The sequence below is a fragment of the Anolis sagrei genome, chromosome 1 (assembly GCF_037176765.1).
Source record: "Anolis sagrei isolate rAnoSag1 chromosome 1, rAnoSag1.mat, whole genome shotgun sequence".
Lineage (NCBI taxonomy): Eukaryota > Metazoa > Chordata > Lepidosauria > Squamata > Dactyloidae > Anolis > Anolis sagrei.
The window spans coordinates 64,190,562-64,218,244 of NC_090021.1; the positions used below are offsets into that span (position 1 = coordinate 64,190,562).

A 27,683-nucleotide genomic window follows, 5' to 3' on the forward strand; every position below is an offset into this window, starting at 1 on the left:
GGTGGTGCTCATCTCCATTTCTAAGCCGAAGAGCTGGTCTTGAACATAGACACCTCCAAGGTAATGTGGCCAGTATGACTGCATGGAGTGCCATTACCTTCCCACCAAGGTGATACCTATTGATCTACTCAAATTTGTATGTTTTCAAGCTGCAAGGTTGGCAGAAGTTGGGCCTAAGAGCGGGAGTTCACCCCGCTACCTGGATTCGAACCGCCAAGCTTTCGGTCAGCAAGTTCTGCAGCTCAGCGGTTTAACCCACTGCACCACCATAAATTTACCCACAAATTGTCCATGTTAGAGAAGGGATGGAATTTGAGATTAAATATGCAATCCCTGAACTTCTACAGTAGTTTCATACCAGATTTTGAACAAAAGCTTTTGCACTACAGTCTTTGGTAGACTTCTGTCAACATGCAACAGCAATCTACAGCCTGATCCTTTTGAAATAAACGAGACTCATGGTTCACTCAGAAAAGGGGATTACATTTCCCAACACCTCTAGCCACTGACAATGCTGATTATATCTGTTGGTTTTCCAGCCTGAGTGTAAATTAATTCAAAGAGAGCTAGAGATGCTTGCTGTTTTTATACACTTACATTCAAAGATGCAGACAATGTGGTTCACACCTTAAGATTTATAAGTAGATTGAATGTTATTTAGAAAACATACTTTGAAAGAAAAACAAATGCTACAGGCACATGTGCATACACAAAAATGTTTTTTAATCACAGAACATTCTCAACTTGAAACAGTCTCTCTTGCAACAATGGTTTATTCTGTATTAAGCTGTGTTTCAAAGAAAAAACCTCATGCTAATAACCATTCACTGCTCTCATTAAATTAACAAACAAAAAGCTAGCTTAGAGTAACAAATGTTTAAATATATAAAAATAAGTTTAGAGTTAAGGCTCATATTTCAGTTGCAGTTTTCAGAAGTACCTAGCAATCTTGGCCACGCAGAACTAAGCACCTAAGTTGCAACAAGGGACCTACTAGAAATCTTGGGGATTCATACATATTTCAGACTCTAATATTTTTGTTTTCGTATTCTTTGTGTGAGGCATCCCAATAGTCCATTTTGAAGATCATGGGTCATATCTTCTGGGTGCTAAAGACATTTCAATAGTTATGAATGAAACTGTACTGAAATTGATGAATTATAATTGAGTCAATAAAAGATCAAGGTCAGACACTGCATCTGCTTGGTTTCTTCAGCAAGAGGCTGAATGGTTACTGTAACATCAAACTGTTTGCCATTTTTCATCTGTTTTGCTGATTTCTTCCAAATTCTTGCAGATCAATCATCTTAGTACGTCTGTTGCCTGCAACAGACATAGTCTAGGAAGCTATCCAATATCTTGCATAAAAGATTTATTTGAACGAGACAGCTACTATACTCTCAATTTTTTTCAGTTCTTCCAAGTTTTAAAAAACTTCCCCCTCCAAATAATGTGTGGGTGGTTGAATTCTCCCCCTTTGAAACACAAGGCACAATTGGGGAGGGGATACGTCGGCAGAGTGATTGTCTTAAAACAGATCCTACAAAGGTCCTCAATGGAACAAATTAAGTTTTCAGCTTTCTACTCATGCAACATCTTCTATGTAATCTGCATCACCACTTAACTGAGAAATGGTGAAATCTTGTGTGAGGTCTTCAAGCTAGAAAGGAAGGAAATACAAAAACATTAACTGAAATTTATCATTTATAACTAAGCCTTATTACTAATACTTTTTTAAAAACAAATCTTCCCTCCTTTTAAATTTTATCAACAATATTTGAAATGTAAGTACTCTATGACCAGCTAACAGGACAATCCTGCTATGTCCATGTCCTATTGAATTCAATCACTCACTTCTAAATAAATAACTTTGATTCTTAAAGTAAGACTGAAAGGAATATTTTGTTTCCCTGAAAATAAGACTAACCAGAAAATAAGACTTAGCATGATTTGTCAGAATGATCATAGATTATCAACCAGATGAATGCATTTACGGCAGTAAATCCATTGCAACACAGGGCAGACGTATTGAACTATAAAATTATATTAACATACAATGAAAAATAAATAAATATTATTGACATAATGTTACAATGATCTTCCAGAAGATGACATGACTGTATTTGAATAAATATAGATTTTTGTACATGAATAAATATGGATTGTTGTACATGAAAAAACAAAGCATCTTCTGAAAATAAGCTCCAATGCATCTTTTGGAGCAAAAATTAATAAAAGATCTAGCCTTATTTTTGTGGAAATACAGTAAGAAGTGCAGACAATTTACTGCTACTTAAAAGAGAATTGAAATCCCATATAGCCTAAAGCTGGTTACAGATGAAATCTTAAAGAAAGTAAAAAACACAATATTTACAAATGATACTTAATACTCCAACCGAAGTCAAGAATTAAATTATGTGTATGTGAGGTTACAAGATATTCTTGATCAGTGGATTTTTTTCATCTGAACTGTATGCATAGATGAATGCAGGCATGAGGCTTTATTAACTCCCATCTAAGCAGACAGAATGTTTTTAAACACTAGGCTAAAGTTCTGTTATAGAATTTTAAAAGTAGTAGGCATTTTATGATACTGCCACCCAAAATATTGTAAAGACTACTTCCTGACTTTCAGCCATCTTCCATATTTTTCTTTTTCAATTTCTGAGAAATGCTAAGACATTCTAATGGTTACAACTTTTTTCTTCTAAAAAGAAGAGGGTTGATAGTTACACAAACCAACTATTTCAACATCATGTGAGAATTTTTATAATCTGCAATAGATTTTCCATTAAGTTACTCATCTATTTAGATGGAATCATAGAATCATAGAATCAAAGAGTTGGAAGAGACCTCATGGGCCATCCAGTCCAACCCCCCACCAAGAAGCAGGAACATTGCATTCAAATCACCCCTGACAGATGGCCATCCAGCCTCTGCTTAAAAGCTTCCAAAGAAGGAGCCTCCACCACACTCTGGGGCAGAGAGTTCCACTGCCGAATGGCTCTCACAGTCAGGAAGTTCTTCCTAATGTTCAGATGGAACATAATATAAATGAGATGTTAGGAATTCTAAAATAGTTTTTGCCTCTCTCTGGTTTTATTGTTACGAATAGTAATTTGTTCTGCTTTTGTAAATATTGCAAAGGCAACATTTATAGGGTTTTTTTCAGCAGTAATTTTGTAAAATGTTAAACCCCTGTGCTGGCAGGACTGAAAACCGACAGGTCGCAGATTCGAATCTGGGGAGAGCGCGGATGAGCTCCCTCTATCAGGTCCAGCTCTATGCAAGGACATGAGAGAAGCCTCCCACAAGAATGGTAAAATATCAAAAAACATCCAGGCATCCCCTGGGCAACATCCTTGCAGATGGCAAATTCTCTCACACCAGAAGCGACCTGCAGTTTCTCAAGTCGCTCCTGACACGACAAAAACAAAGAAAAAACAAAGAAAAAACCCCAAGAAAACAGATACATCCCCAATTCCTTGCAGAAATATAAATGTCATACTTTATCACTGGCATTGAAGTCTTCTAGCTCCACAGAAATATCATCTATTTCTTCACCAATGCTGGCTTCACTTTTCTCTGACCGATGACTGGTACTAATAAAAGGAAAAGTTGAAAGATGGAAACAATGAATCTCTTTGGCCAAACATTAGAGAACTCCTTATGAACTGAATTAGAAATGAAAATAATCTCTAAGTACCTGACATAAAACTTGATTTTTGGATTATCAAAAACATATTAGATAAGTTTTTAGCTTTATTTCTTTTTAGAATAATTATGTAGAACTGTGATGTACAATAAACTATGCATGATGACTAATATGTATGTAAAATGACATGTGGATTGGATTGTTTAAGATCTATATGGAAGAAAGTTCATGAATTAACACTTCAAGTTCCATTTTTTTTTTTACAAAAATCATTATTTACTTGGAATTGACTTCTGACTTTATTGACTTCTAGTTTTGTTACACCTGATCTGACCATAGGAAATAGTTTTAAATTGATAATAAACATGAAGATGATTTGTACATTTAAAGAATATGTATACAATCTAGAATGTAAAAAATTAAAGGGTATAAAATCAGAATTTCTTTAAAGAAGATATCCAGTGTTCCCTCGCTGCTTCGCGGTTCGTTTTTTGCAGACTCGCTGTTTCACAGGTTTTTGCCTCCCGTTTTATGAATGGTTGCTGTTGCCCAGAGCAACGTTCTAATCCTGCCTCCTGGCAATGGAGTGCGGAAGGGGGCTTAACCCTCCCCCACAGGAGAGAGGCAGCCAATCAAGAGAGATTGCAAAACGAAGCAGAGATAGCTAACAAAAAAGAAAGTGTGAGGTGCCTTTACATCTCTCCCCGCTTCTGCCTCACCCTTGGAACGCAATATACATATATAGCATCCTTACTTCGCACATTTTCACTTTTCGCGGGTGAGCCTGGAACGTTAACACCTGCGATAAGTGAGCGAACACTCTAGTTTTTTATTCACAGAATCGGAACGGACCTCAAAGGCCATTCACTCCGATCTCATTCTGCCATGCAGGAACACATACTCTAAGCACCCCTAACAGATGGCCACCCAGCTTCTGTTTAAAAACCTCCAGAGAAGGAGACTCCGCCAGCCTATTCCACTCCTGAGCAGTTCATGCCTTAGTATTATTCATAAATCATCTTTCTAAACATCTTCAAGAAGATGTATGCATATCAGTAGGATGTATCAAATTGAGACAAGCCTTTGCCTCTCTGAAATGTAGCACTCTAAGACTGTGAGGGCACTATGCTAGGTTTTCCAGGGAGATGCTGCAGTGGCAAAGAAAAACCTGCTATCTTTCAGCAGCATGGTTCTCTAGTGTCTTACTTCCTTTTCCTCCTACCATCACTGTCTATGTTGGCACAGTGGATCCACAGGATCCCAGAACAGGAATTTAACTGTGATTTTCTTACCTGTTGAAGTCATCTGCATATTCATCTTCATCGCCTGTTTTTAAGCCATCAAACAAGAGCATTAGTACATTCTGTTCTTAAACTAGCAGGCCCATTTCATAACAACATCGTGTTAATAAAAAGGAACCAATGAGAGGCTTTTCTGAGATGAAAAATCATGATTTTAAAAACACATTGTTTTAATATTCTGCAAAAAGTTGGGCCAAATGATAACATTTATCTACACAACGTTTAAACTACATATGGCAAGGGAAACTGCACATACTACATTCAGCAGAAGGAATACTTGCCTAGTTCAAGTGTTCCAAGTTTAGAATTCACTGTCTTTACATCTTTCATAATGGAGTTTACATCTGTAAACCAAAATTATCCAAGTTTAAAATATGTGACTCCTTTTTACCAAAAAAAAAAAATGTTTCAGAATTTGATGGCAGAATAAAAAATTAAGCATCTTAAGTTTGGTCTTGCAGTTTACACCCAACAGTTCAGTTGACAGTGAACAACTTATGAAACCAATCTTTCTTTTCCTCCCTCTCCCCCTTCATCCTGGGAAAAAAACACTCGAGAAGTTTGGGCTCCCCCTGAACAGAAGTGACCATAATAATAATAATAATAATAATCATCATCATCATCATAATTTGGATTGCCATTGTAATTAGGTTGCAATCTTCCCGAAGAGTTGAGGGAATCTTCCAGAACACCAAAATTCAAAATACTCTATATGTATAAGGTATAAAGGAAGTCCTCGAGTTACAAACATCAGACTAATGAACAACTCATAGTTAGGAACAAGGCTTTTTTTCGTGTCAGGAGTGACTTGAGAAACTGAAGTCACTTCTGGTGTGAGAGAATTGGCAGTCTGCAAGGATGTTGCCCAGGGGATGTCCAAATGTTTTGATGCTTTACCATCCTTGTGGGAGGCTTCTCTCATGTTCCCGCATGGGGAGCTGGAGCTGAGAGAGGGAGCTCACCCGCACTCTCCCCGGGTTCATACCTCCGACCTGTTAGTCTTCAGTTCTGCTGGCACAAGGGTTTAACCCACTGCACCACTGGAGGCTCCATAACAAGGCTTAGACAACAGGAAGTGAGAGAAATCTAACCCTCGGAAGTGAAATTCACTCTTGAAAGAGTTATCATGCGGAAAAGGTGTCTCCACTAGAGCTTTATCACCAATCCTTGTTTCCACAACAAGCAGAAGTTTCCAAAATCCAATTATCACAGGGACAGAAAGTGAGGTGAAATCTTCTAAACCGGGGCACAGACAGCAAAAAAACAAAACAAAACACCACAGTGGTGTTAACCCTTCCCCATGCTTTCCAAAGCTTATAATACTTATGGCTGGAGTTACACTTAAAAATATACCTATTCCAAGTTACAAACAAAATCATCTTAAGACCAAATCTACAGTACCTACCTTGTTCATAACTTGGGGACTGCCTGTATGATTTCATGTTTAGACTTGATTCCCCCATGCAAGTATTCCAAAAATAAAATTTAAAAAACCCAAAGTATCAAACAAATATTTCAAAAAAGGATACTCATTATGTAATAATTTTCTTACACAACTGGAATTCCCAATGAAAACCTTTTGTCTGTTAAAATTAAAGAAAGGCTCTTGCAACACATGCTCATCATAGTAATTCCAGCATATCAGTGCAAATTATCATTCCTGTTCTGCTCAACACATCAAAGGGTTTGCACTTACTATCAGGCCCTTTTAGTGGAGGTGCTCCAGACAAAGAACTCTGGCCACTCTTCAAAGGAGGTGCATCGGAAAAGGATGCAACATTCCCCTCTTTGCTAGAATCATTTTTCCTGCAATAAAGAAAAGAAATAAGCAGTCATTGTTTTTAGCTAATTTAATACACTTTAATAGGACACTTATTAAAAACAGTATAATTGGATTATACGATCTGCACACCAATACCAGGATATACATTGTAGTAACAGCAACTGAAAAATCCTACTGTCATAAGTAGAAGGTAAACTCAGCATAGAACAGATATTATTTCCCATAACAAAACTCTGATTGGTTCACTTTAAAGCTCATAACATCGTGCATAAAATCACTATGGATTTTGAAGAATATTTTATCAACAGTGTAATGTAAGTAGAAAATGTTTCAAGTTACTTATAATTCTGAGCGGAGGTACACTTTCCTCAGCAAAAGAAGGTGGTCTGAATGGAAAGACTATCGGAAGACTTTTTCTTCAAACATGTTGAAAATGTTCTTCAGTAGCAGCTATTTATTAGTTTAATTCTTTCACTTTCTTGTAGTTGAAAAAGCTTTAACAACAATGGCATTTGCATATCTAATTACAACTCAAGAGACCCTTTCAAGGTATGTCAGTGCTTTCATTTCGTTCAACATACACATTTCTAACATTGCACTGGGAGTCTACTTCTGGACATCACCAAGTTTCTGTGATGGCTTCCGGGTGTTGTTTCACTGAAACCTAGCTAGTATAATTAATGGTGAACAATGCCAGGAGTTTCTGTACAGTATCTGAATATTTTGTCAATTTCTTGCTTAACTGGGCAGTACATAAAGCCACTTTTAGGGTATTCTGATTCTCTGTTATATTTACAATCACTAATACATAGTATTATAATCGGAAGCACTGAAGTCCCGGGTTCATCAGCATTCACTGATCTATTGAAGCACTGGTGCATCATCATCAAATGCATCTTCTTGTATAAAGACACAAAAGCAACTATTTTAATTTAAAAGGCATAGGAAAAAAACTGTTTACAGTAGACTCTATAGATTTTTGAAGTCTTTTCTTTATTTACTATCTTCTAACTTGTTTGACAGACCAATTAAATGTAAAGGAGCATTTATATCAGAAATAAATCTGACTCACCAGCTATAAGACCGTTCTGGTTTTGGTATAGGATCATCAAAGAATGAATCTCCCTCTGTATCATCTTCCTCTCGAGCTATGCTGTTCTTTTCTTTGGTATCTATTTCTTTGTTTGGTTGAGAAATTAGCTTTATTTCATTGGGTAAGAAGTGAATGGTATCTCTGCTCTTTCTGTCTTCAGACAAGTTGCTTTTATCACTATGACTGGTTTCAGTAACCTTAAAGAAATCACAAATTCTAATAAGTAACATTGAACTGCGGTAATTCATTTTTTAAATACGTAGGTACAAAGAATAAACAAGGTATCAGCATTTTACACAGCCGTAAGTCAAAACTGTTTCAATAGCTGGAAATATAGGCAGAAATCCAAACTGTACCAGCATGTAAAGGAAACAGATTAAATAATATATGAAGGAAGAAGGGTCATTAAAATTGGATACTTTTACAAATACCCAGTGTTAAATAAAAGAACCATGAAAGCTACTGAATTAGCAAAAGCCAATGAAATAAAATACAGCATCCTATAGAACAGTTTTAATTACTAAGTGGTTTTTATAGAGTATATTTTAAAGTGTCTGAAATTGAGAAAATATGATCAAAGTCTGTATTTTTTCCATAAGTTTCTAAAATATTCAAAAACTGGACAAAATACAAATAAAACTATTGGTGATAACAAAATTTTATTCTTTTGAATCTCACAATTTAGGAAAACAGAAATATTTACTTGAAACAACAAGATGTTGATTTTATTATTGGGCCAAAATTTTTGTCATTTTAGCTGTGCTCAATTCCAATAAATAGTTCAGTCAATTATATAGATAACTGGCAAGGGGAACTCAAGTTGGATTTTCAACTAGAATTTTAAGAGGGCTTATTATAGCCCTGTATTCAAACATTAATACACAACATATGCCTCATAAATGCTAAACTACTCTATACACTCATGTCGACATCATATATAATTTGAGGGCAGTTGGGGGGGGGGGGGGAGTGGCAAAATTATCAATTTTGATATGACAAGTAAATCAAGGATCCTTCCAGGGAGGAGAAAGCAGCAATGCCAGCTTAGGGAGCCAGTCACCCTTGCCTGCTGTCATTTCTTTGTCAAGACATTCTAAAAGTCCAGAAGCCTGAAACAGAATGGCAGTTAGTGTGGCTGCTGCAAAAGAGCTGTGGGGGGTGGAGGGGCTGTCCACTTCCTTTAGCCAGCCCCACTTAACAATCTGGCTGAAGCTCTTTGTAAAGTCAGAGTCCAAACTCTTCAAAGGCAATCATGTAGAGCACATTTTCATATTTCAAACAGGATGTACATAAGGCATATATCACCATGGCCAAATCTGGCTTCTCAAGGAAAATGTGCATATGGCACAAAGGTTTTAAATGTGAAAAGGCACTCTGAATGACCGCAGAAACCTGGACCTCCAAGTCCAATACTGAGTCCAGGAGTACTGCCAACTGAGGACTTGTGTCTTCAGGAGAAGTGTAACCCTATCTAGCACGTCTAGAACCTCATTGCTTGATCTGCCTTTTCACAGACCAGAAGCACTTTTGTCCTGTTTGGATTACATTTTAATTTGTTCGCCGGCATCTAGTTCATAACTGATGGCAAACATTGGCTTAGGACCAGGACAGCTTCTTTGGCTTTGGGTTAAAAGTAGAAAAATGTCACATGCATATAGATGGAACTGCACTCCAAAACTCTGGATGACATCTCCTAGGAGTTTCATATATGTGATAAACAGTACAGGGGACAAAATAAGAGCCTGGAGGACAGGGGTTCGAACAAGAGTCCCCTGTGCCACCTTCTGTGTCTACCACTGCAGGAAGAAACTGTAAAACAGTGCCTCCATGTCCCACCCCAGCAAGGTGGATCAGAAGAATCCTATGGCTGATGAGATCAAAAGCTGCTGAATGGTTAAGGAGAACCAGCAAGCGACACTCTCCCTGTCCAGTGCTCCGCATAAGTCATCTATCAAGCTGTCCAAAGCTGTTTCAGTCCCATAACTGGCCTGAAATCAGATTGAAATGGATCTAGAGACTCAATTTCATCCAAAAACATCCAGAGTTAGGTCATCACATGCTTCAATACCTTGCTCAACGGTGAAAACTGAAAATATCTATCAACACTGGAAAAGCAGTGGTTACATCCATTAAAACTATATCAAAACCAGAATTCAACTTAGAGGAAATCTATCTGCAAAGTACAAATTCTGTGCTGTTGAATGGTCAACATTTCCTCTTGAGGACAAGTGTGTGATTGTCCTCTGTCCACTTGAAACAGCCCTGCTAGACAGCTATTTACAGATGAAGTGGTGGAAGAAAAATATTATTTGTGTGCTGTCTTCATTGCTGTGGAGTTCGAATCCGGGGAGAGTGGGTTGAGCTCTTTCTGTCAGCTCCAGCTCCCCATGTGGGCACATGAAAGAAACTTACAAGGATGGTAAAATATCAAAAACATCCAGGCGTCCCCTGGGCAACGTCCTTGCAGGCAGCCAATTCTCTCACACCAGAAGTAACCTGCAGTTTCTCAAGTCGCTCCTGACACACGCACACACAAAATATTGTTGTAGAGTAAGCTTTCAAATACTCCAGCACATGATTAGTCAGATTCATCTTCTGTCAGCATCACTCACTTCATCAGTGCCAACTCTCTGGAAAACCAGAGGGCTTGTTTGGCTCCAGGCGATGCTCAGGAGCAATCATGTGTACCGTCACTTTTTATCTTTACTCAAGCCAAGCAATAATACACATTCATATAGTTGAACACTTATGTTAAACATGTGAACGATCAAATATTTCTCTCCGTGTTCAGGGCAGATTGTATGGGAGAAGGCAATTCTGTAGGTAACCTGGACCAATATCATTTAGAGTATTAAAGGTCAAAGCCAACACTTTGAGTCCCTTCGGGGCGATAGGGTGGGGTACAAATAAATCATTAATATTAATGTTATTGTTATTATTATTTTGCCAGAAACTGACTGGCAGCCAATGGAGTGAGTTTAGCAAGAGTGTAATATACTCACTCCTGAATGTTCCTGTAACCAATCTGGCTGCTGTATTTTGAACCGAACTTGGGACAAAGGTAGCCCAATGTAAAGCACACTGCAGAAGTCCAACCTTGAGGTTGCCAGTGTGTGCACTAACATCTTTAGGTCCCCCAAATCTAGGAAAGGACACAGCTGGTGTATCAGCCAAAGCTGACAGTAATCATTTTTGATGATCACATCTACCTGGACTGACATTTGGAGAGATGGATCCAGGAACACTCCCAAGTTGTGAACATTGTCATTCAGGGAGAATGTAACTCCATCCAGAACTGTTTGATTAGGACCCTTGATGGCTAGCACTTTTATTTTGTCTGGATTCAGTTTCAATTTGTTTTGCCTCATTCAGCCCATTACCTACTTCAGGCATTTATTCAGAGGAGACAAGCTATCCTTAGCTGAGGATGTGTTTGAAGGAATGGAGAAATATATCTGCATATCATCAGCATACTGATATCGCCCTGCCCCACGCCTCTGGATGATATCTCTCTCAGCTGTTTCATTGTAAATATTAAAAAGCATTGGGGATAGAATGTCACTTTGTAGGATGCAAATAGCAGCTCCTTTTTTGAAGAACAACTATTCCCAAGCGTTACAATCTGGAACCTGTCTGAGAGGTATTACAGCAGTACAGTGTCTCCGATTCCCAGCCCTTCCAGATGTTCCAGAAGGATATCGTATGGTTGATAGTATTAAAAGCTGCTGAGAGGTCTAGAAGCACCAACACAAACTGTTTGGCCATATTAACATGGAGATCATCCACCAAGGCTACCATAAGTAGTCTGTATCCTGCTCTGAAGCCGGTTTGGAATGGGCCAGGGAAGTGTATGCCATCCAAGACTGCCTGGAATAGGAGGGCAACTGCCTTCTCAATCACCTTGTCCAAAAAGGAAGGTTAGAGACTGGCCTATTAAGGCCCAGGGGATCCAAGGAGGGCTTTTTCAGCAGTGGTTACTACCAGTTCTTAAAAACAGGATGGAAGGTTCCCCTCCTTGAGAGATGCATTAATAATTTGTTGTATTTGAGATCAGATTGCATCTCCTCACTAGGCAACCAGCCAAGACTAACACGGATCAAGAAAACGGCTTGTCTTCTTTACTTGCCTCAGTAGCTTGTCCACATCAACAGCGCTCACCAATTGAAACTGATCCACTGTAATCCCAGAGTTGCTAGACACCTCGTTGTTACTTGTGCTACAATGACAGCATCTAAGTTGGCTCTTATGCAAGAGATTTTATCTGTGAAATGGTTGTGAAAAGCATCAGTGAGCTACTAATGATTCTAATGGGTTCAGAGAGGAGGGTACCCGAGTTAAGCCTCTCACCACTCTAAACAGCTCGAGTAGACATGAATTTGCGGATGAAATGCATGCAGGGAACAAAGCTTTATTTGCTGTGAGTATTGCCAAATTATGGAAGCAGAAGTGCCTTCTATACCATACCATGTCTTGTCACCTAAAAGTCGAATTTTCTGCCATTTGAAGACCAGAAAATGTACAGAAAACTAAAAAAAAAAAATCATAAATGAATATCTTTTTTTTGTGTGTTAAATATGATTACCAGTATTAAAAGTTAAAATTTGTGAGGGAGGCCTAAAAATATTTATGGTTTTTCCAATTTATTTATTTATTTTACAGGAGCACTGCATCCTTAATGCACACAAAGTAGGCTGATTGTACTACCTTTTTTCTCTTACAAGTGTAAAAGTAGCTGGTTTTTTTGAATTAATCAAAAAAATTAATCAATCAAAAATTTAAAAAATGGAACTACCTATCACAATCAGTTTCAATCCAGCAGCATCAGAATATGCATTCTAATGAATGGGTCTTTACAGAAAGTATAAGTTCATCTTCATCTAGTTACGCCTATCCCAGAAAACTCTTTTACACTGATGGGCAATGTTGATTTGAACTGATTCCAAATAAACATAAGCTAGACTTGAAATACTATATACAAAAAAAATTAAACTAAAATTGAGTCAAATATAACTATTGTTTAAGCAAACGAATCATGGGAGGCTGAGCATGTCTCAGTCTCCATGAGTTATATCATTTGTGTTCACAATTATCAAACTTTCAAAATTAGAATTGTTAATTTTCTGTCTTAAGGCTACTTTAATTCCTGAGGATGTAATCATGTCCAGACAGATACAGGTATGGTCACCCTTGATCTATTGGTGTGAAGAAAAGAGTAATTTAATGGGCGACAGGCATAATCACTGTGGACTCAACAACATGTAAATCATAACAAATGTTTTTTTTCCAAACTCAGGTGAGGAACTCAAAGAAAAACAGCAGTGGTCCGCTGCAATGCAAGTCTACATATGGGCTAATAAATGGTAGCTCAAACAATACTGGAGTTACCGTTTCTAAATAGGGTCTGTCTGTCTGTAAGTTTGGCGTTCACCCTTAAACACTTACCCTACAAAAGGTATTTATATTTGATGATGCACTTTTGTTTTCAGAGCTACAGTAGCCTCTGTGGCTTCCAGTCCTAGAAACCTGATTTCAGCAATCCTGCTATATTTCAGCAATCCTGGCACTATCCATTTGGGCATGGAAATAGGTCTGACTTCGAAAATGGTCTGGAAACTATAATCAACTACGTTGCCAGAAATACCAACTGGAAATGAATTGCATGAATTTATCATGCTGATACTCTCACCTTCACTTGCTCCTAATCATGTTTTGTCAACTCAAAGTACTGTGACTGCCCTAGAAAGGCCTGGTTTGGGGTTTCATCATCTGAAGAATTGCATCTTCCTGTATGTCATCATCTGACTGCCCCAACTACTCCTGCCAAATAAGAATCTGAGAACAATGTCTCTTATTGTGGAATGCTCCCAGATATAGGTTTACCACACAGCTCCGTTCAAGTGCTGACAATAGACAGAAATCATTTCATTTTCTCAGTCTGTTAAGCAATATTTCTTCCCTGCAGCAAATCTTTGCTATAACTGCACTGATTTTAATTTCCTTTGTTTTACATAATACTGTGGCCTTCTATTATTTGATGCCTTGTGGATTTTAAGAACAAATAAAGGAAACAAATAGAACACTGCCATAGCCTCACTTCAATTTCTGCTTCTCTTCCCCATCTTCCAAGGAGAACTGTATTTGTCATGAAGCAAACTAAGGAGGATGCCCACTTCGTGAAAATACAAAAGAAAAAACGAGAAGTGGAACCAGGGGAGGAGTCACAGCGCCCATTCAAGAGAAACAGAAAATATATGGTAATTCCCTGAAATCTTATTTGCAACTCTGACATAATTACAGGACAGACCAGGCATCTTAAACAGATAAAATGTAATTTTATGCAAATATCTGGGATTATCTAAAATATATGGTATTTTAGCTCAGCACCAGTACTCATGTGATTTTAAAACTGAAAACAAGGAAACCAACCTAATGCCCCCTGACTGAAATCTAAGCTTTCCTTTATAATAACTGTGCCTTTAAGTAGGCAAGGCTGGGTGGCTTCAAGTCCTTGCAGCATTACACTTCAATGAGGAGAGAAACCCAGTCAACATACACCACTGAAAATGAGATTCAAATGGCTGAATAGCTGCCACAACAAACGTGATATAAGCAAGACCTACACATGTTTTGAGATGACAAACAGATAGTTCAGAGCTAACTTTTGTAACTTTGCTCACTAGAAATTCCATGTGTGAACCAGTCCTCCAATAATCAAAAGCTGACACTATAAAATAGCATTACTGAGCCTAGCTCAATCTGCACATTCATTTATTAAATCTAAGAAAATCAAGTATGTGGCATTTAGAAGAATGCATCTTCTTGGAAAAACACTTTACTCATACTATGTTGTAAAACTCAGGAAGGGTAGGCAAGCAGTCAGTTACTTCATAAATGTCTGCAAAGCTTATTTAATAAACCATGTATTAACTTTAAATAAAGTTATGAAAACGGTGCCTTAGCCCATACTACTTCTTTCTATTTGTGGCATTAGTTTATCAAAACACAACTGTGCCAGTTGATTTGATGTTTAGTGCAAGCTGCTCTTTTTACAAGTATAACTAGAAGCACCTGTCAGGATCTTCTGCCCATGCATTTTACCTGCTCAGCCGTGTCCAAGCACCTTTTCTGTTTACGATGTCCTTTATACCTTGGTATCTGAGCACAAGAATAAAATAATGGCACAAAAATGAAAACCAATTATATGTGGATTATCTTAACTGAATTTAGATTCTTGAGCAAAGTTGTTTACCCGCATTTTGAAATACAGCTTAAACGTTTTGCCTTTTAATAGTCTTTTCTCTATAACAGTGGAATAGTAATGAACTGTAATCTAATACTTCCAACTAAACTTCCTGATCTTTAAAATTCTCACGAGTTTCAAAGAAAGATTATTCTGATAAGTCAAAGCATTCAGCATTCCACAATGTTCAGCTGACTCAGAGCACATCTATAGTTTATTATTCATCTAAGAATTCAAGACAATTGTTTGGGCATATATATTTTTTCAAGTAAGAATGGAAACAAATCTGGTATTTCTGAAAACACAGTGGGGTTTACTTCTGAATAAACATGCACTGCACTGTTAAACCTCCATTTAAAGTTCTTCGTCTATTACCAAGACTGCAGCAAGATTCTGAATATCTAAGCCACTGTTATTTCCAGATTTTTATTCCCACAATAATCCTTTTTGCCTATCAACATTTTAAAGAGGTGTTCACTCAAACTTTATTTTTTTAAAAAAAAAAATTAATTGCTTCTGGCAACTAAGAAACCAAATAAACAAAAACTAATTCATCCACCCTTTCCTTCAATATACTTGATAGAATACATGAGGCTAAGGATCCAGGTATGTGTTCCCCCATTGTGACCTATGTGGAATTTAAAATCAATTAGGGAAACTATATACTGGTATCTCAGATCAATGTGGTTTGTAGAAGCTACCAGACATGGAGCCCATTTGACAACACTATAGCTATGAGTCCTTTGCATCAGGGATATATTCCCCAAGCAAGACATATACATTCCTGATATTCAAATGTCATGTTGTACAAGCTTCTAAGATACCAATGTTTGTTCTGTTTTTTGTTCTTTGTATTGTTTTTACTGTATTTTACCATCAATTAACAACTTGTAATCGTAACTATTTATAATCTTTTATGCAGACTGACAGATATTCTGGGATCCTAGACTAAGGAAAGTGATATAAATAAAATCATGTAAATATATAAACAACCAATAAAGTGATAGTGCTGTGGGGGCAAATCAGACAACAGAATAGCACATCATTAATAATGATTTTAAAAATACGTTCAAAAGTCAATCCAAACAAGATGCTTTGAATTACATCCATGTTTTCAACATACACACATTACAATCTGAACATAAATAAAGAAACAAATTTAACTGTGCTAAGTAGTCACAATTATTCTGTTTCCTACTACTACTACTACTTATACTATGGATAGATATGATAAAAGAAGGCTTATTTAAAGGAAACCAGATGTTCTTATTCCATACAGCAATGTGGTTGATTCTGCATGCTATTCCTTCATATAGTGACATCTCTATTCTTTATTCCACAATCAACACATTCAGGCTAAAACAAAGGTACCCTTCGCTCTCCTCCATCATTTCAATAGAATTTTTGTTTCTGCTTTAACAGCTGCATACAAGTTTTTTTTTTTACTGTAATAGTCTCTATGTTATGCTACAGCAGCCCTGACAGACATCATATTAATTCAAACTGCAATTTGGTAGCCATTCACAAGAGAGGATTTCTAAATCTTATAGCCACTTTTTTTCCCCTAGCAACTGCAATGCTCCATGAAATATATGCAAGCAGCTCCACACTTGCATATATTCATCAAAATGATTTTCCCAAACTTTGGGTGATAGCACCCCCTCTTCTAGAAACAGCACCAGATGAAAAGGATCTCTGAGATCATTCAACAGGAATAATTCTTATTATCACGACAAATTCATGAGCATTGGTTAGTAATGTAAGGACTCAGAAGGGGGATAACACATTGGGAATGAAAACATTCTCCCTGAACAATTTTGAAACATGAAATATTTAATGTTAGAAATTAACATAAAATTAAAATCTTTTAAGAGAAGGGATTTATTTACATTTACCTGACATTTAATCCTGTGAAATGAGAACTATCAGCTTATAAAGAACAATAGTGAACGATTTTAATTTGTGATGTCTTAAATAATAAAAGGTTAGTTTTCAGGGACCAGGTTCCTGCAGAATTCAGGGGAATATAATCCTTCCTAACTGTTAAAAGACAGTCAGTGTTAGCACAAAAATTATTGCAGTATACATTAAACATGGAATATAGTATGTTCTACAGAAATGATGAGGACAGATGGGGGTTGTAATAGGAACGTATTTCTTTTTACTGACAATTGTTTAGTTGTCCTTCCTTCTTGCTGGCTTCTAGATTATTCCAAATGCCTTCCTCCCAAGATACTGATTTCAGAAAATTTTACATCTCAAGCCTCAGAAATTTAATTTTATTATTCACTTATGGAATCAAGATTCTCCTTTTTGAACAACCACAGTCCATCATTTTTTTGAAGCATAACCCTCTCAGTTGAGTTTATACTAACACAAGCATGATGCAAATTCCTGAAGAGGGAAGAAAAGGGGAATTTGCAAAGAAATACAATACCAGAACACAAACTTTTACAATAACATTAGGTAACACATTTTTGTTCCTGAATTAAAAATGTCATTTCCTAATTGGTTCTATCATAAAAACATGGGAAAAGTTTATTAAATGACAAAAACTTTGTTTTTGCGAGACATCCTGCAGCATATTTTGCTATAGTTTTGCAATAAATGTCTCACAGAGTTTCAACTAATTCAACATATTGGACTGCATTGAATTGGCTACTTAATGCTAATCAAGGTGGCCAATTGCAACATTCACACTTTCCTCCAACAGACAAGAGTTCTTTCTCCCACCCTGGATGTGCTACAGATATATAAAGCCGACTTGCCTAGTTTCCAACAGACCTCACAACTTATGAGGATGCCTGCCATAGATGTGGGTGAAACGTCAGGAGAGAATGCTTCTGGAACATGGCCATACAGCCCAGAAAATGCACAGCCACCCAGTGATTCTGGCCATTAAAGCCTTTGAGAACACAATTCAACATAGTTTGTGAAAGCTACACAAATGAAGTTTTTGGAGTATAACAACTACTTTCAAAGTAAGTACCACACAATTAAACAGGAAATAATACTTTCAAACCAGGAACAGATTTTTTTTTTCAAATTTTGTTATGAAGTGTAATTAATCTAAATCAATGCTACTCTAAAGCTTAGTCTACAAGTCATTTGTTGCCAGTCCCTGGAGAACTTCCAGGAAAGAAAGAGAATTGTCACCAATGGGCACATATGACACTGCTAACTTGGGGAAAATGTTTTGGTTCTCCCCATATAATAGCGTAGTTTAAGAAGTACCGAAGTAAAGCATAAACAACAATAAACCTGTTCTAGGTAAGCAGGTATTTTGTACTAAACCCTTTTTTACCCATGTGAAGTAACACATTTTTGGGAACAATCTTTTCTAAGTTTACTAGTCATTTTTTTTTCCTTTGAGGACTTTCCTACTCTTGTTTTTTGCCACAACTGTAGCTTCTTGCCACTGACATTAACAATATTACCATCAAATACCTCTGTCATATCTATTCTCCTCCACACAAGTTATAAATAAGATTGACACTGTGAAGTAATACACACCTGTTTCCTGCAGAAAAACATAACAAAAAACTTCCAAAACTGAAAATGTCTCTTATACATGTTATAAACAGAAACAAATATGTGAAAGTGAAAACTCCAAATCCCAAACTAATTTAGCATACTAAATTGTATTTCTAATCTCTTATCAAACAAGCCTGCATAATTCATTATGTACCAACATGACTGCAGCCACATGGTAGGCGTGGTAACAAATAGGAATGAGAAGCTGGACATACTGTGAATGAGCATTCTAGGATGGCAGGAAGCATGAGATTAACCCAATCATGGTGGATTGTGTCATCTTGATAATATAGTAATATTCTCCAAACATCCTAATCAAATGAGAATGCTTTCATTAAGGAGTTTCAAAAAATAAGTGGAGGTCAGGTTCTTGTAAATGCAGCTAATGATTAGAAAATGTTGCAACTTGTCCCCAGAAAGAAAGAAACAAACCAACCAACAAAAGAGACCACAAAACAAAGTATGTATAGCATATGTGTGGACACCCTTCCAAATGACCACTATTTCTTTAAAAAGATGGGATTTCTTTTTACAAAGATAGGAGCCATTTTCTGAAACCAACATCTTTAGTATAATCAAAAAACTATGAGTTCAATTATCTCATAAACCAAACCTAGAATTTGCAAAAAAAAAAAAAAATACACAACACAACATGAAACACACAATCATCCCAGCTTTCAATTTCCTTCTCCAGCTCTACAGTCTCATTGGTGCATGCATCGAATTTGATTATAGAATTATTTCATTACCAGTTGGGTTTATTTTTTTGTACTAAAATTTATATCTAGACTGATAAATGCGTATATACAGTAACTCATTTTTTCAGGAAATAAACAGGACGTAGAGCAAGGGTGACACAGGTAACTGTGCCTCTCCAGGTATTCCTGAGATGCAACTCCTTACATCCCTTATTGCATTATATTAGCCATTTTCAAAAGAAAAAAGTGAGTACAATAAATTATTATTATTATTATTGCCTTTGTACAATATACTCTGTTTTGTATAGTTTTAAGGAGAACAAACATTGTTCCAGATTTGCTGGAATCTTCAGAATTTCCAGTTTTATGCTGCAAAATCTCAAAGGGAGACAACGGTTAACATCCCCACCACCACACCACATGCCAAGAACTGGGATAGGTTATGATTGGGTGGTGATATTCTTTTTGATGGAGAGGAACCCTGTTGATGCAAGGAATTAACCAACAATTTTCATAAACTCTCTGGAAAGCTCTATAGGCCTTTTGTAATTACATCAGAAATGAATGTTAAAAAGTCAAGAAAGTTCAGACCTAGGGTGCAACTGAAAAAGCCATTCATCTAAACAAAATCAGCAGATAGTTCCCCACATCCTGAGTTGACCAGTACCAGTTAGCAAGACTTTCCAGGATCCAGTAGTTCCCTTCCCGTCCCCTCCCCTCTGCCAAGCTTAGAGGAGTGTTCTATAATTTGTATTAAAAACAAACAAACCAATCACATACAATCCCATTCAGAATGTGTGGAACTGTAATACTGTCCCTTACATAACTTTCTAGCTGCTACTGTTACTTTAATACATGTTTGCTGTATAGTACCAATTGCCTTTGAAAGCTGAGTAATGAAGGATTTTGAGTTTCAATTTTGAATGTTTAAAGCATGCTTCTCCCAAATTATATTATCATACTTTCTGTTCTTTTGACTTACTTTACTTGGCAACGAGTGTGCATTGGACTTCCCATCTGATTTTAGAGGAAAATGTACACTGTCAGCTATTACTGGAGCTGCCTAAATGGAAGTTTCAAAAAAGAAGGAGAAAATAACCATTGTTAGAAAGATGTCATTAAAATGCTACCAAGAAGTGTAGATATTCTCTTACAGTGGATATCATTACTTAAAATGTAATTTATGCTCACAGTGCCTATACTAATATCAATACAAACATTTTAAAATCACAAACCAAATAATGAGATTACTACACATTTTAACAATCCTTACATCTCCGCTGTCACAAACTCCTCTGTTCTGCTGACATCTTCTGACCACTTCCAGCAATAAGGGCCCATCTACTGCAGCTTTAGCTTCTACAATTCCCAAGTCTCGAGCTAAGTTCTGTCGAGCCTCAAGTCCATTTAACTACAAAACAAAGAAATAATAAAAATAATAAATAAAAAACCCAACTTTTATCTTTTAAAACAAATTGAAGGAAAAACTATCTTATCTCTAAGTATCAAGTGATGATAAACAAGCCTTCTGCAAGAGACAAGATTAAAAGTATTAATATTCTTCATCTGCTTAAAATACTTATGTCTTATTTTTCTCCATTTTGCAGTTATTTTAATCCTCTACCCAAACGCTCCTGAAGATTTCCAGCTATATAAACTATTAATAGGAAAAAATGAAAATATGGTGTGAACAAGAACAAAATTTTCTAAGTGCCTGAAGCCTGCTACTCCATGTTACTATGTCCTTTTCATGACCATATAGCCAAGAGTAAAGGGAATTTCGTTCCATTTGGTTGGGAAGCAATCTCTGCCTTAGCCCTTGTATTCTTCAGCAAAAAAAAAAACAAAACAAAACAAAACAAAAAGGAAGCAACTGCCAGTAGAGAAAATAAAGTGAAGAAATAATAATAATAATAATAATAATAATAATAATAATAATAATAATATCACACCCTCCCTTCCCACTTTCTTTACTTCCCAGACCCTATTTCCCTGCCACTGCTCAGGGTGTGCTTTGATTGTGCTTTTCCTGCATGGCACAAGGGAGTTGAACTGGATGGCCCCTATTACAATTATTACTCTTACAAAGGCTGGTTGGCCATCTGTTTGGGGTGCTCTGATTGTGCTTTTCCTGCATGGCAGAAGAGGATTGGACTAGATGGCCTCTGGGGTCGTCCACTGAAATACTGTTACGTTTATGCTGGTTAAAACTGTTCTTCAAAAAAGTTTAAGAACGCCTGCTTCAAAAGGAAAAAAAAGCATGGGAGAAAATGGCATATTAATAAAGATTATTATTATTAAAGTATTGCTATTCCACTTTAAATCATGTGGCTGCCTCTTGTCGAATTATAGGGTTTGTAGTGAAGACCAGAATTTCTTTGACTGAGAATTTTAAAGGTCCCTCCCTAAACTGCAATTCCCAGGATACTACAGAAAGCAGCCATGGGATTTAAAGAATAGCTGCATTTTAACAGTGTAGTGTGATAATCTCTTATATCGGCACCTGTCATTTTGGCCCATTCAGATACTATCAAATTAATATGACATGATTATAATTATAGATATTATTATGTTTTAAATTAAAATGGAAAAGACCTACTGTGCTAGATTCAGGTTGAAAGACAGCCAAAGTAAAATCGAGATTGAAGAACTGAAGAAATTCAGCAACAAGACTAGCCACCAATCGACCTAAAAAAAGATAAATATCGCATGTCAATTCCTCATATTGCATTCACATGGGCTACTTAGAAAGTATCATGTAGCTAACTGAATATATTTGGGATTTCCTAAAAAGCCAATACAGGCAGTCCCCAAGTTACAAACAGGATATGTTCTGTAGGTTTGTTCTTAAGTTGAATTTATATAGAAGTCAGAACAGGTACATTTTTTAAGTGTAACTCCAGCCAAATATATACACATATCAGCTTTGGATAGTATAGGGAAGGGTTAACACCCCTGTGGTGTTTGTTTTGCTATCTGTCCCTGATCAGAAGATTTCACTTCACTTTTTGTCTCTGTGATCATTGAATTTTGAAAAATGTGGTTTGCTGTGAAAACAAGGATTGGGGATAAAGCTTCAGTCAAGACATCCTTTTCCCATGACTGGATGGGATTTTCTTTCCTAGGGGTAGATTTCTCTCTCTTCCTGTTGTCTCACTTCTGTTCTTAACTATGAGCCATTTGTAAGTCTGATGTTTGTAATTCAGGGATTGCCTGTATGTCAAAATGAAAGGCTATTAGTATTCAAGACTGATTTAGTGGAAAGACTATTTGAAAAAATAATAAATATGTTTTTGATGGCTCATAGTTAAGAACTGAATTTAATTGACATCTTATAGCTGGGTCCCTCTCTCATACCCACATATAATATTGATATATAGTTGATATAGATCTAAAAGGCCATGGCTCTCTAGATTCTCATAAGGCTCCTACAAATTGAGAGTCTCCTTCAATTTGTAAGTTGGAATGATGATCATCCTAGGAATGGCATAGTTTTTGGTGATGCATTTATCCTCCTTCAGCTCCCTCCCCCTGCTTGAGAGTTCAAGGATCTCTCGCTTTTCTGTAGTAGACAGGGATATCACAAGGTGCTGAACGAAAAATCAAATCAAGTTCTCCCCTACTTCTAGTAGCATGTGTGGGGGGGGGGGGGGGGGAGAGATCTAAGGCAAAACATTTAAATCAATCAGCTTTGATAAAAGGGTTTTTACTGAGCATGCGGGGGGGGGGGGGGGGTCCATGAGCGTATCTCTAAATATTGGGAATAATAACACTACACTCTACTTTTAAATAAAAAAATCATTGCTACTAAAGTTGATAACCAGTTCTTCACCATTATTCTGATAGCTTGGTCTAATTTTTTTTATAATGATTTAGAAATCAACTGTTTCAAATATTTTACAATCTTAGCATGCTTCTTTACAGCAATGGAATGAGGAACAGCAATATTATTCCTATTTTACATATAAAACAATTTATCACAATACCCACAATGAATCCGGCAAAGGTCCAAAGGTATAGGTGTTCATCAACTCATTCAACATTACTTCCGCCATTATTCGATCAAAACGTCTCACAACACAAGGAGTGACTATCACTCAAAAATATGATTTTGTCATTTGGGAGTTGTAGTTGCTGGGATTTATAGTTCACCTACAATCAAAGAGCATTCTAAACTCCATCAACGATGGAACTGAACCAAACTTGGCAAACAGAACTCCCATGACCAACAGAAAATACTGGAAAGGTTTGGTGGGCATTGACCTTGAGTTTGGGAGTTGTAGTTCACCTACACCCAGAGAGCACTGTGGACTCAAACAGCGATGGATCTGGACCAAACTTGGCACAAGCACTCAATACACCCAAATATGAACCCAGATGGAGTTTGGGGGAAACAGACCTTGACATTTGGGAGTTGTAGTCACTGGGATTCACAGTTTACCTACAATCAAAGAGCATTCTGAACCCCACGAACGACAGAATCGGGGCAAACTTCCCACACAGAACCCCCATGACCAACAGAAAATACTTAAGGCCATCCAAGGCCATTTTCCAGATCAACAGACTGGGCCACAGCAACGCATGGCAGGGGACAGCTAGTATATATTATATATTTAAATAACAGAGACACAATTTACCATCCTTTGTATTTAAAAACTTTCTCAAACTTTCATTCACCAGAGGTGTCTTGTTCTGCAAAACAATGAGGAAAATTTAAAATATTTAGTATAAAGCAACACAAATTTTTCAAAGTTTAAATTTAAGAGGTGTATAATAGCTACTAATAATTTCTACTTAATCCATATGTTTATGTCAAATCATTCTTCCATCACACACTGTCAAAGCATGAGGGCAACGGATAAGAAATACCAATATCAATCTAATTTGGGTGATCTTAACAGCACTGCAACAGGATAACATATTAAAACACTAAATGTTTTAATTGGTACTAACGTATACACCCGAAGATACACTGCTAAAAGCAAAGTAAGAATCCTTGTTTTTTAAAAAAATGTATAGTGGTGTAAATCCAAACATTATTCATCTCTAATTTTATCAAATGAAATAAGTGAAAAAGATGACACTGAAGTCTAAAGAAACACCCCCTTTACTGGAATATTTTGCTTCCATCAGCTGCAGACTTTCAAACAATAAATGACACTAATTTCAGTTTGCAACCATAATCCTAACAGTCAGCCCTTGCACACACTGACAAAAATGGAAGACAAAATGGCTGCTAAAATCCCCCTACCAATATCCCCTCTATCAAATAGAGTTCAAAAGCTGTTAGTTTAACATGCAAAACATGTGCATATTATACTAAAATCAGAGAAACCAAATTAAAGTCGAACTTTACCTCTACTTTTTCTTGCTCTTCAAGAGCCAAAAACACAGCTGCCCGCAACTCTGCCTGCAAAAGAAAGTCAAAAATATGCAAAATATGTATGTCTACATACATTAAAATCAGGTAACAAGCCAAACAGCACCCAGATGATGGTTCTAAAAGCAATTTTCTGTGTTCTTCTTTCTGTTAAATCTCTAAATATTTGATAGGTCTCTGATTTCATAGGACGTAAACTTTGGTAACATTTATGTTATTTTTCCTTCTGTTTTAGATGATGTTCAAGTATTTAACAGAAATCCCACTGTGCTAGCAGTAGCAGAACAATCTGTAAGATGTATTTTTCAAGAAACACTTGAGTAAGCACAAAAGTCCATTACATAAAGCATAGTAACCGTTCTAAAAATGTGAAGCAAACAGAACTACTACTTGAGATGCAATAATGTCCCATTAAAGAAACTAAATTGCCACATCCTTGTACACTGGTGTGACAGGAATGTGTGGATCCCTACAAGTAGGACTGCAATTCCCATGAGTTATTAACTTCCATAGCTAATGAAGCCCACAAAATCAAATAGAAAGTCATACACTGTTTATCTCTTCCTCAACATTTGTTCAAGTAAACTAGTGGCAAGAATTGAAAGTTCAAGTTTAGTGTATTTAATAACAATATAGAGCACAGCACATGAAAAGTGCCAATTTTCCATATATTTTGTATTTGTTTCAAATTGTCGTGTTTGGAACTGTAGTAAAGTTACAAAGAAATAAAGGAAGAAGAACAGCATACACAACCCCTTTTAAATTCAGTGCAATTGCTATATGTGGAACTAATACTCTGTTTTAGTTATTTACAGAAAGACTAAAAACAATAAAACAAAATTAAATAAAAATTAAGCTGAAACTGAAGGAATAAAGGAAAAGAGTCAATATAAGCAGAATGGAATTGTTGTACTGCATAGTAGAGCATTCAATGGAAAATAGAGAGGAATAGAAAATACAGAAATGGACAACAGTTCTCTCATGTATTGTCAAAGGCCTCCATGGCTGGAATCACTGGATTGCTGTAAGTTTTTCGGGCTGTATGGCCATTTTCCAGAAGCATTTTCTCCTGACGTTTCACCTGCATTAATGGCAGGCTTCCTCAGAGGTTGTGAGGTCTGTTGGAAACTAGGAAAATTGGGTTTATATATCTATGGAATATCCAGGATGGGAGGTCCAAGGTGGGATGTCCCACCTTGGACATTCCACAGATATATAAACCCCGTTTTCTTAGTTTCCAATAGACCTCACAACCTCTGAGTTTGCCTGCCACAGATGCAGGTGAAACATCAGGAGAGAATGCTTCTGGAACATGGCCATACAGCCCGAAAAACTTACAGCAACCCAGTTTTCTCATGCTGTCATAGTCTCGTATTTTCTCTCTGCAAAGGAGGGTTTACAGTGCACAGTAATCTAAAGTCAGCGCTCCTTGTTTGTAGGATTACCTCCCCCCCTCAAAAAATATTCTACACTCCTTTCTTGTTAACAGTTCTGTTTGTACATCCCTTTCCTACTTTGCCACCATGTGTCAGACCTCAAGTCTCTCTCAACTACAATATTCCCTCACCTGACTTCTTCCTGCTCATCCTCCACCCATGCTATCATACTATCACCCATGGCAGCTAAAATGGTATCAACTCTGCAGCGTAGATGTACTTAGCCATCTCTGAACAAGATACTGAACAAGAAATAACTCCTTTGTGCAATTAGTCAGCTATCAACGTTTGATCATGATGCTGATAAGGATCCCAGATCCTCTCTGCCTGATCTTTCACATCCAGGAGAGCAATGGTCCCAGATTTTGGTCCTATAGATACCATAATTACTGACTGTTGGCAAAGTTGGCTGTGGCTTCTGGGAGTTGAAGTCCCAGACATCTGGAAGACCAAAGGTTTAAGGTCAAAGAGAGTTCTCCCCTAAAAAGCATGTCACAAGGGCCAAACAACAAGAGAAAGCAATATTGTCTGCTTGCCCTGGCTATGACAGTGGACATTTACTGGTTCACTATGAGACAGGCAATGCTGGCCGGCCTAGGGAGTCCCTTCTAGCTCTATGATTCTGTACCTCCACGCATTTCTTCTGTCCTAACATGGGTAATACGGCCATGAACTCTCTGATCCCCTTAACCCCAATAAAAGTCCCACGCATGCGCCCTGAGGCCAAGGCTGCGCGTGGCGCTCTTCCCCAGAGAACGCACAGCCTCGAGGAATGGCGGGAATGGCAGTTGGCGGAGGGCCGTCGTGGGTCTTCAGCCCCAGCTCCCCTCCATCGTTCCCAATTCGCGACGCGCCACGCCACTCAGAGGTCCGCCCAAGGCTTCGGTGAACCTCAGGCACACATCCACACCTTGATTTTATTCAGCACGCCGCTCGTCTCCAGGGTCTGCACAAGGAGGTCCCTCAGCTCGGTATCTTCCTCTGTCGCCGCCGCCATCTTGCTTCTCCCTGACAACCGCCTAAACTGAACTAGCGGTCGAGCCCGCCCCGCAGATTCGTCACTCCAGAAAGAGGGGGGGAGAAGGAGGCGACAAGACCCGCGCTCCGAGGCGCCGCGAATGTGCGAATGAAAGAAAGGGCAGCGCGTCACCAGGAGCTGTGATTGGCTGGGCGAGGACAAGGGGGCGGGGCTTTGGAGAAGGGAGGTACTTTCAGGAAGTGAAGGAACCTTGCTTCAGCTGGGGATGTCAAGAGTATCTGCACTGTAGCTTCACCCCACTTTAACTGTCAGGGCGCTGTGGAATCTCGGGAGCCGTAGTTTTACACGGTCGGAAGCTTTCTCTTACAAAGACTGCTGGTGCCTCTCCAAATTTCAGCTCCCATGATTCCATAGCAGCGAGTCATGGCAGTTAAAGTGGTATCAAACTGTATTAATTCTACAGTGTAGTTGCAGCTGTCCTTACACTGGAGTATTAGAGCAGTTTGACATCACTTTGATTGCCGTAGTTCAATATAAATTTTGGGTTTTTTTTAGTTTTTAAGACATATTTAATCGTTTTTGTC

At 37.5% G+C, this 27,683-nt stretch overlaps 1 protein-coding gene across 2 annotated transcripts; it reads right to left on the reverse strand.

Annotated features, from left to right (window-relative positions):
• Positions 1–702: 702 nt before the first annotated feature.
• Positions 703–27,168, reverse strand: CEP43 (centrosomal protein 43). Of its 2 annotated transcripts, XM_060753722.2 has the most exons (13): positions 27,031–27,168; positions 24,661–24,714; positions 23,942–23,996; positions 21,904–21,992; positions 20,578–20,715; positions 20,287–20,367; positions 14,931–14,987; positions 7,812–8,029; positions 6,653–6,762; positions 5,238–5,300; positions 4,948–4,981; positions 3,509–3,602; positions 703–1,660 (listed from the first exon to the last, which is right to left on the reverse strand). In XM_060753722.2, the coding sequence occupies exons 1-13, from the start codon at positions 27,115–27,117 to the stop codon at positions 1,586–1,588; spliced, it is 1,155 nt and encodes a 384-aa protein (XP_060609705.2). In that variant the 5' UTR covers positions 27,118–27,168; the 3' UTR covers positions 703–1,585. The 2 variants fall into 2 exon arrangements, with proteins under 2 accessions (XP_060609705.2, XP_060609706.2); XM_060753723.2 differs by lacking the exon at positions 14,931–14,987 and having other exon boundaries at positions 27,031–27,163.
• Positions 27,169–27,683: the final 515 nt, after the last annotated feature.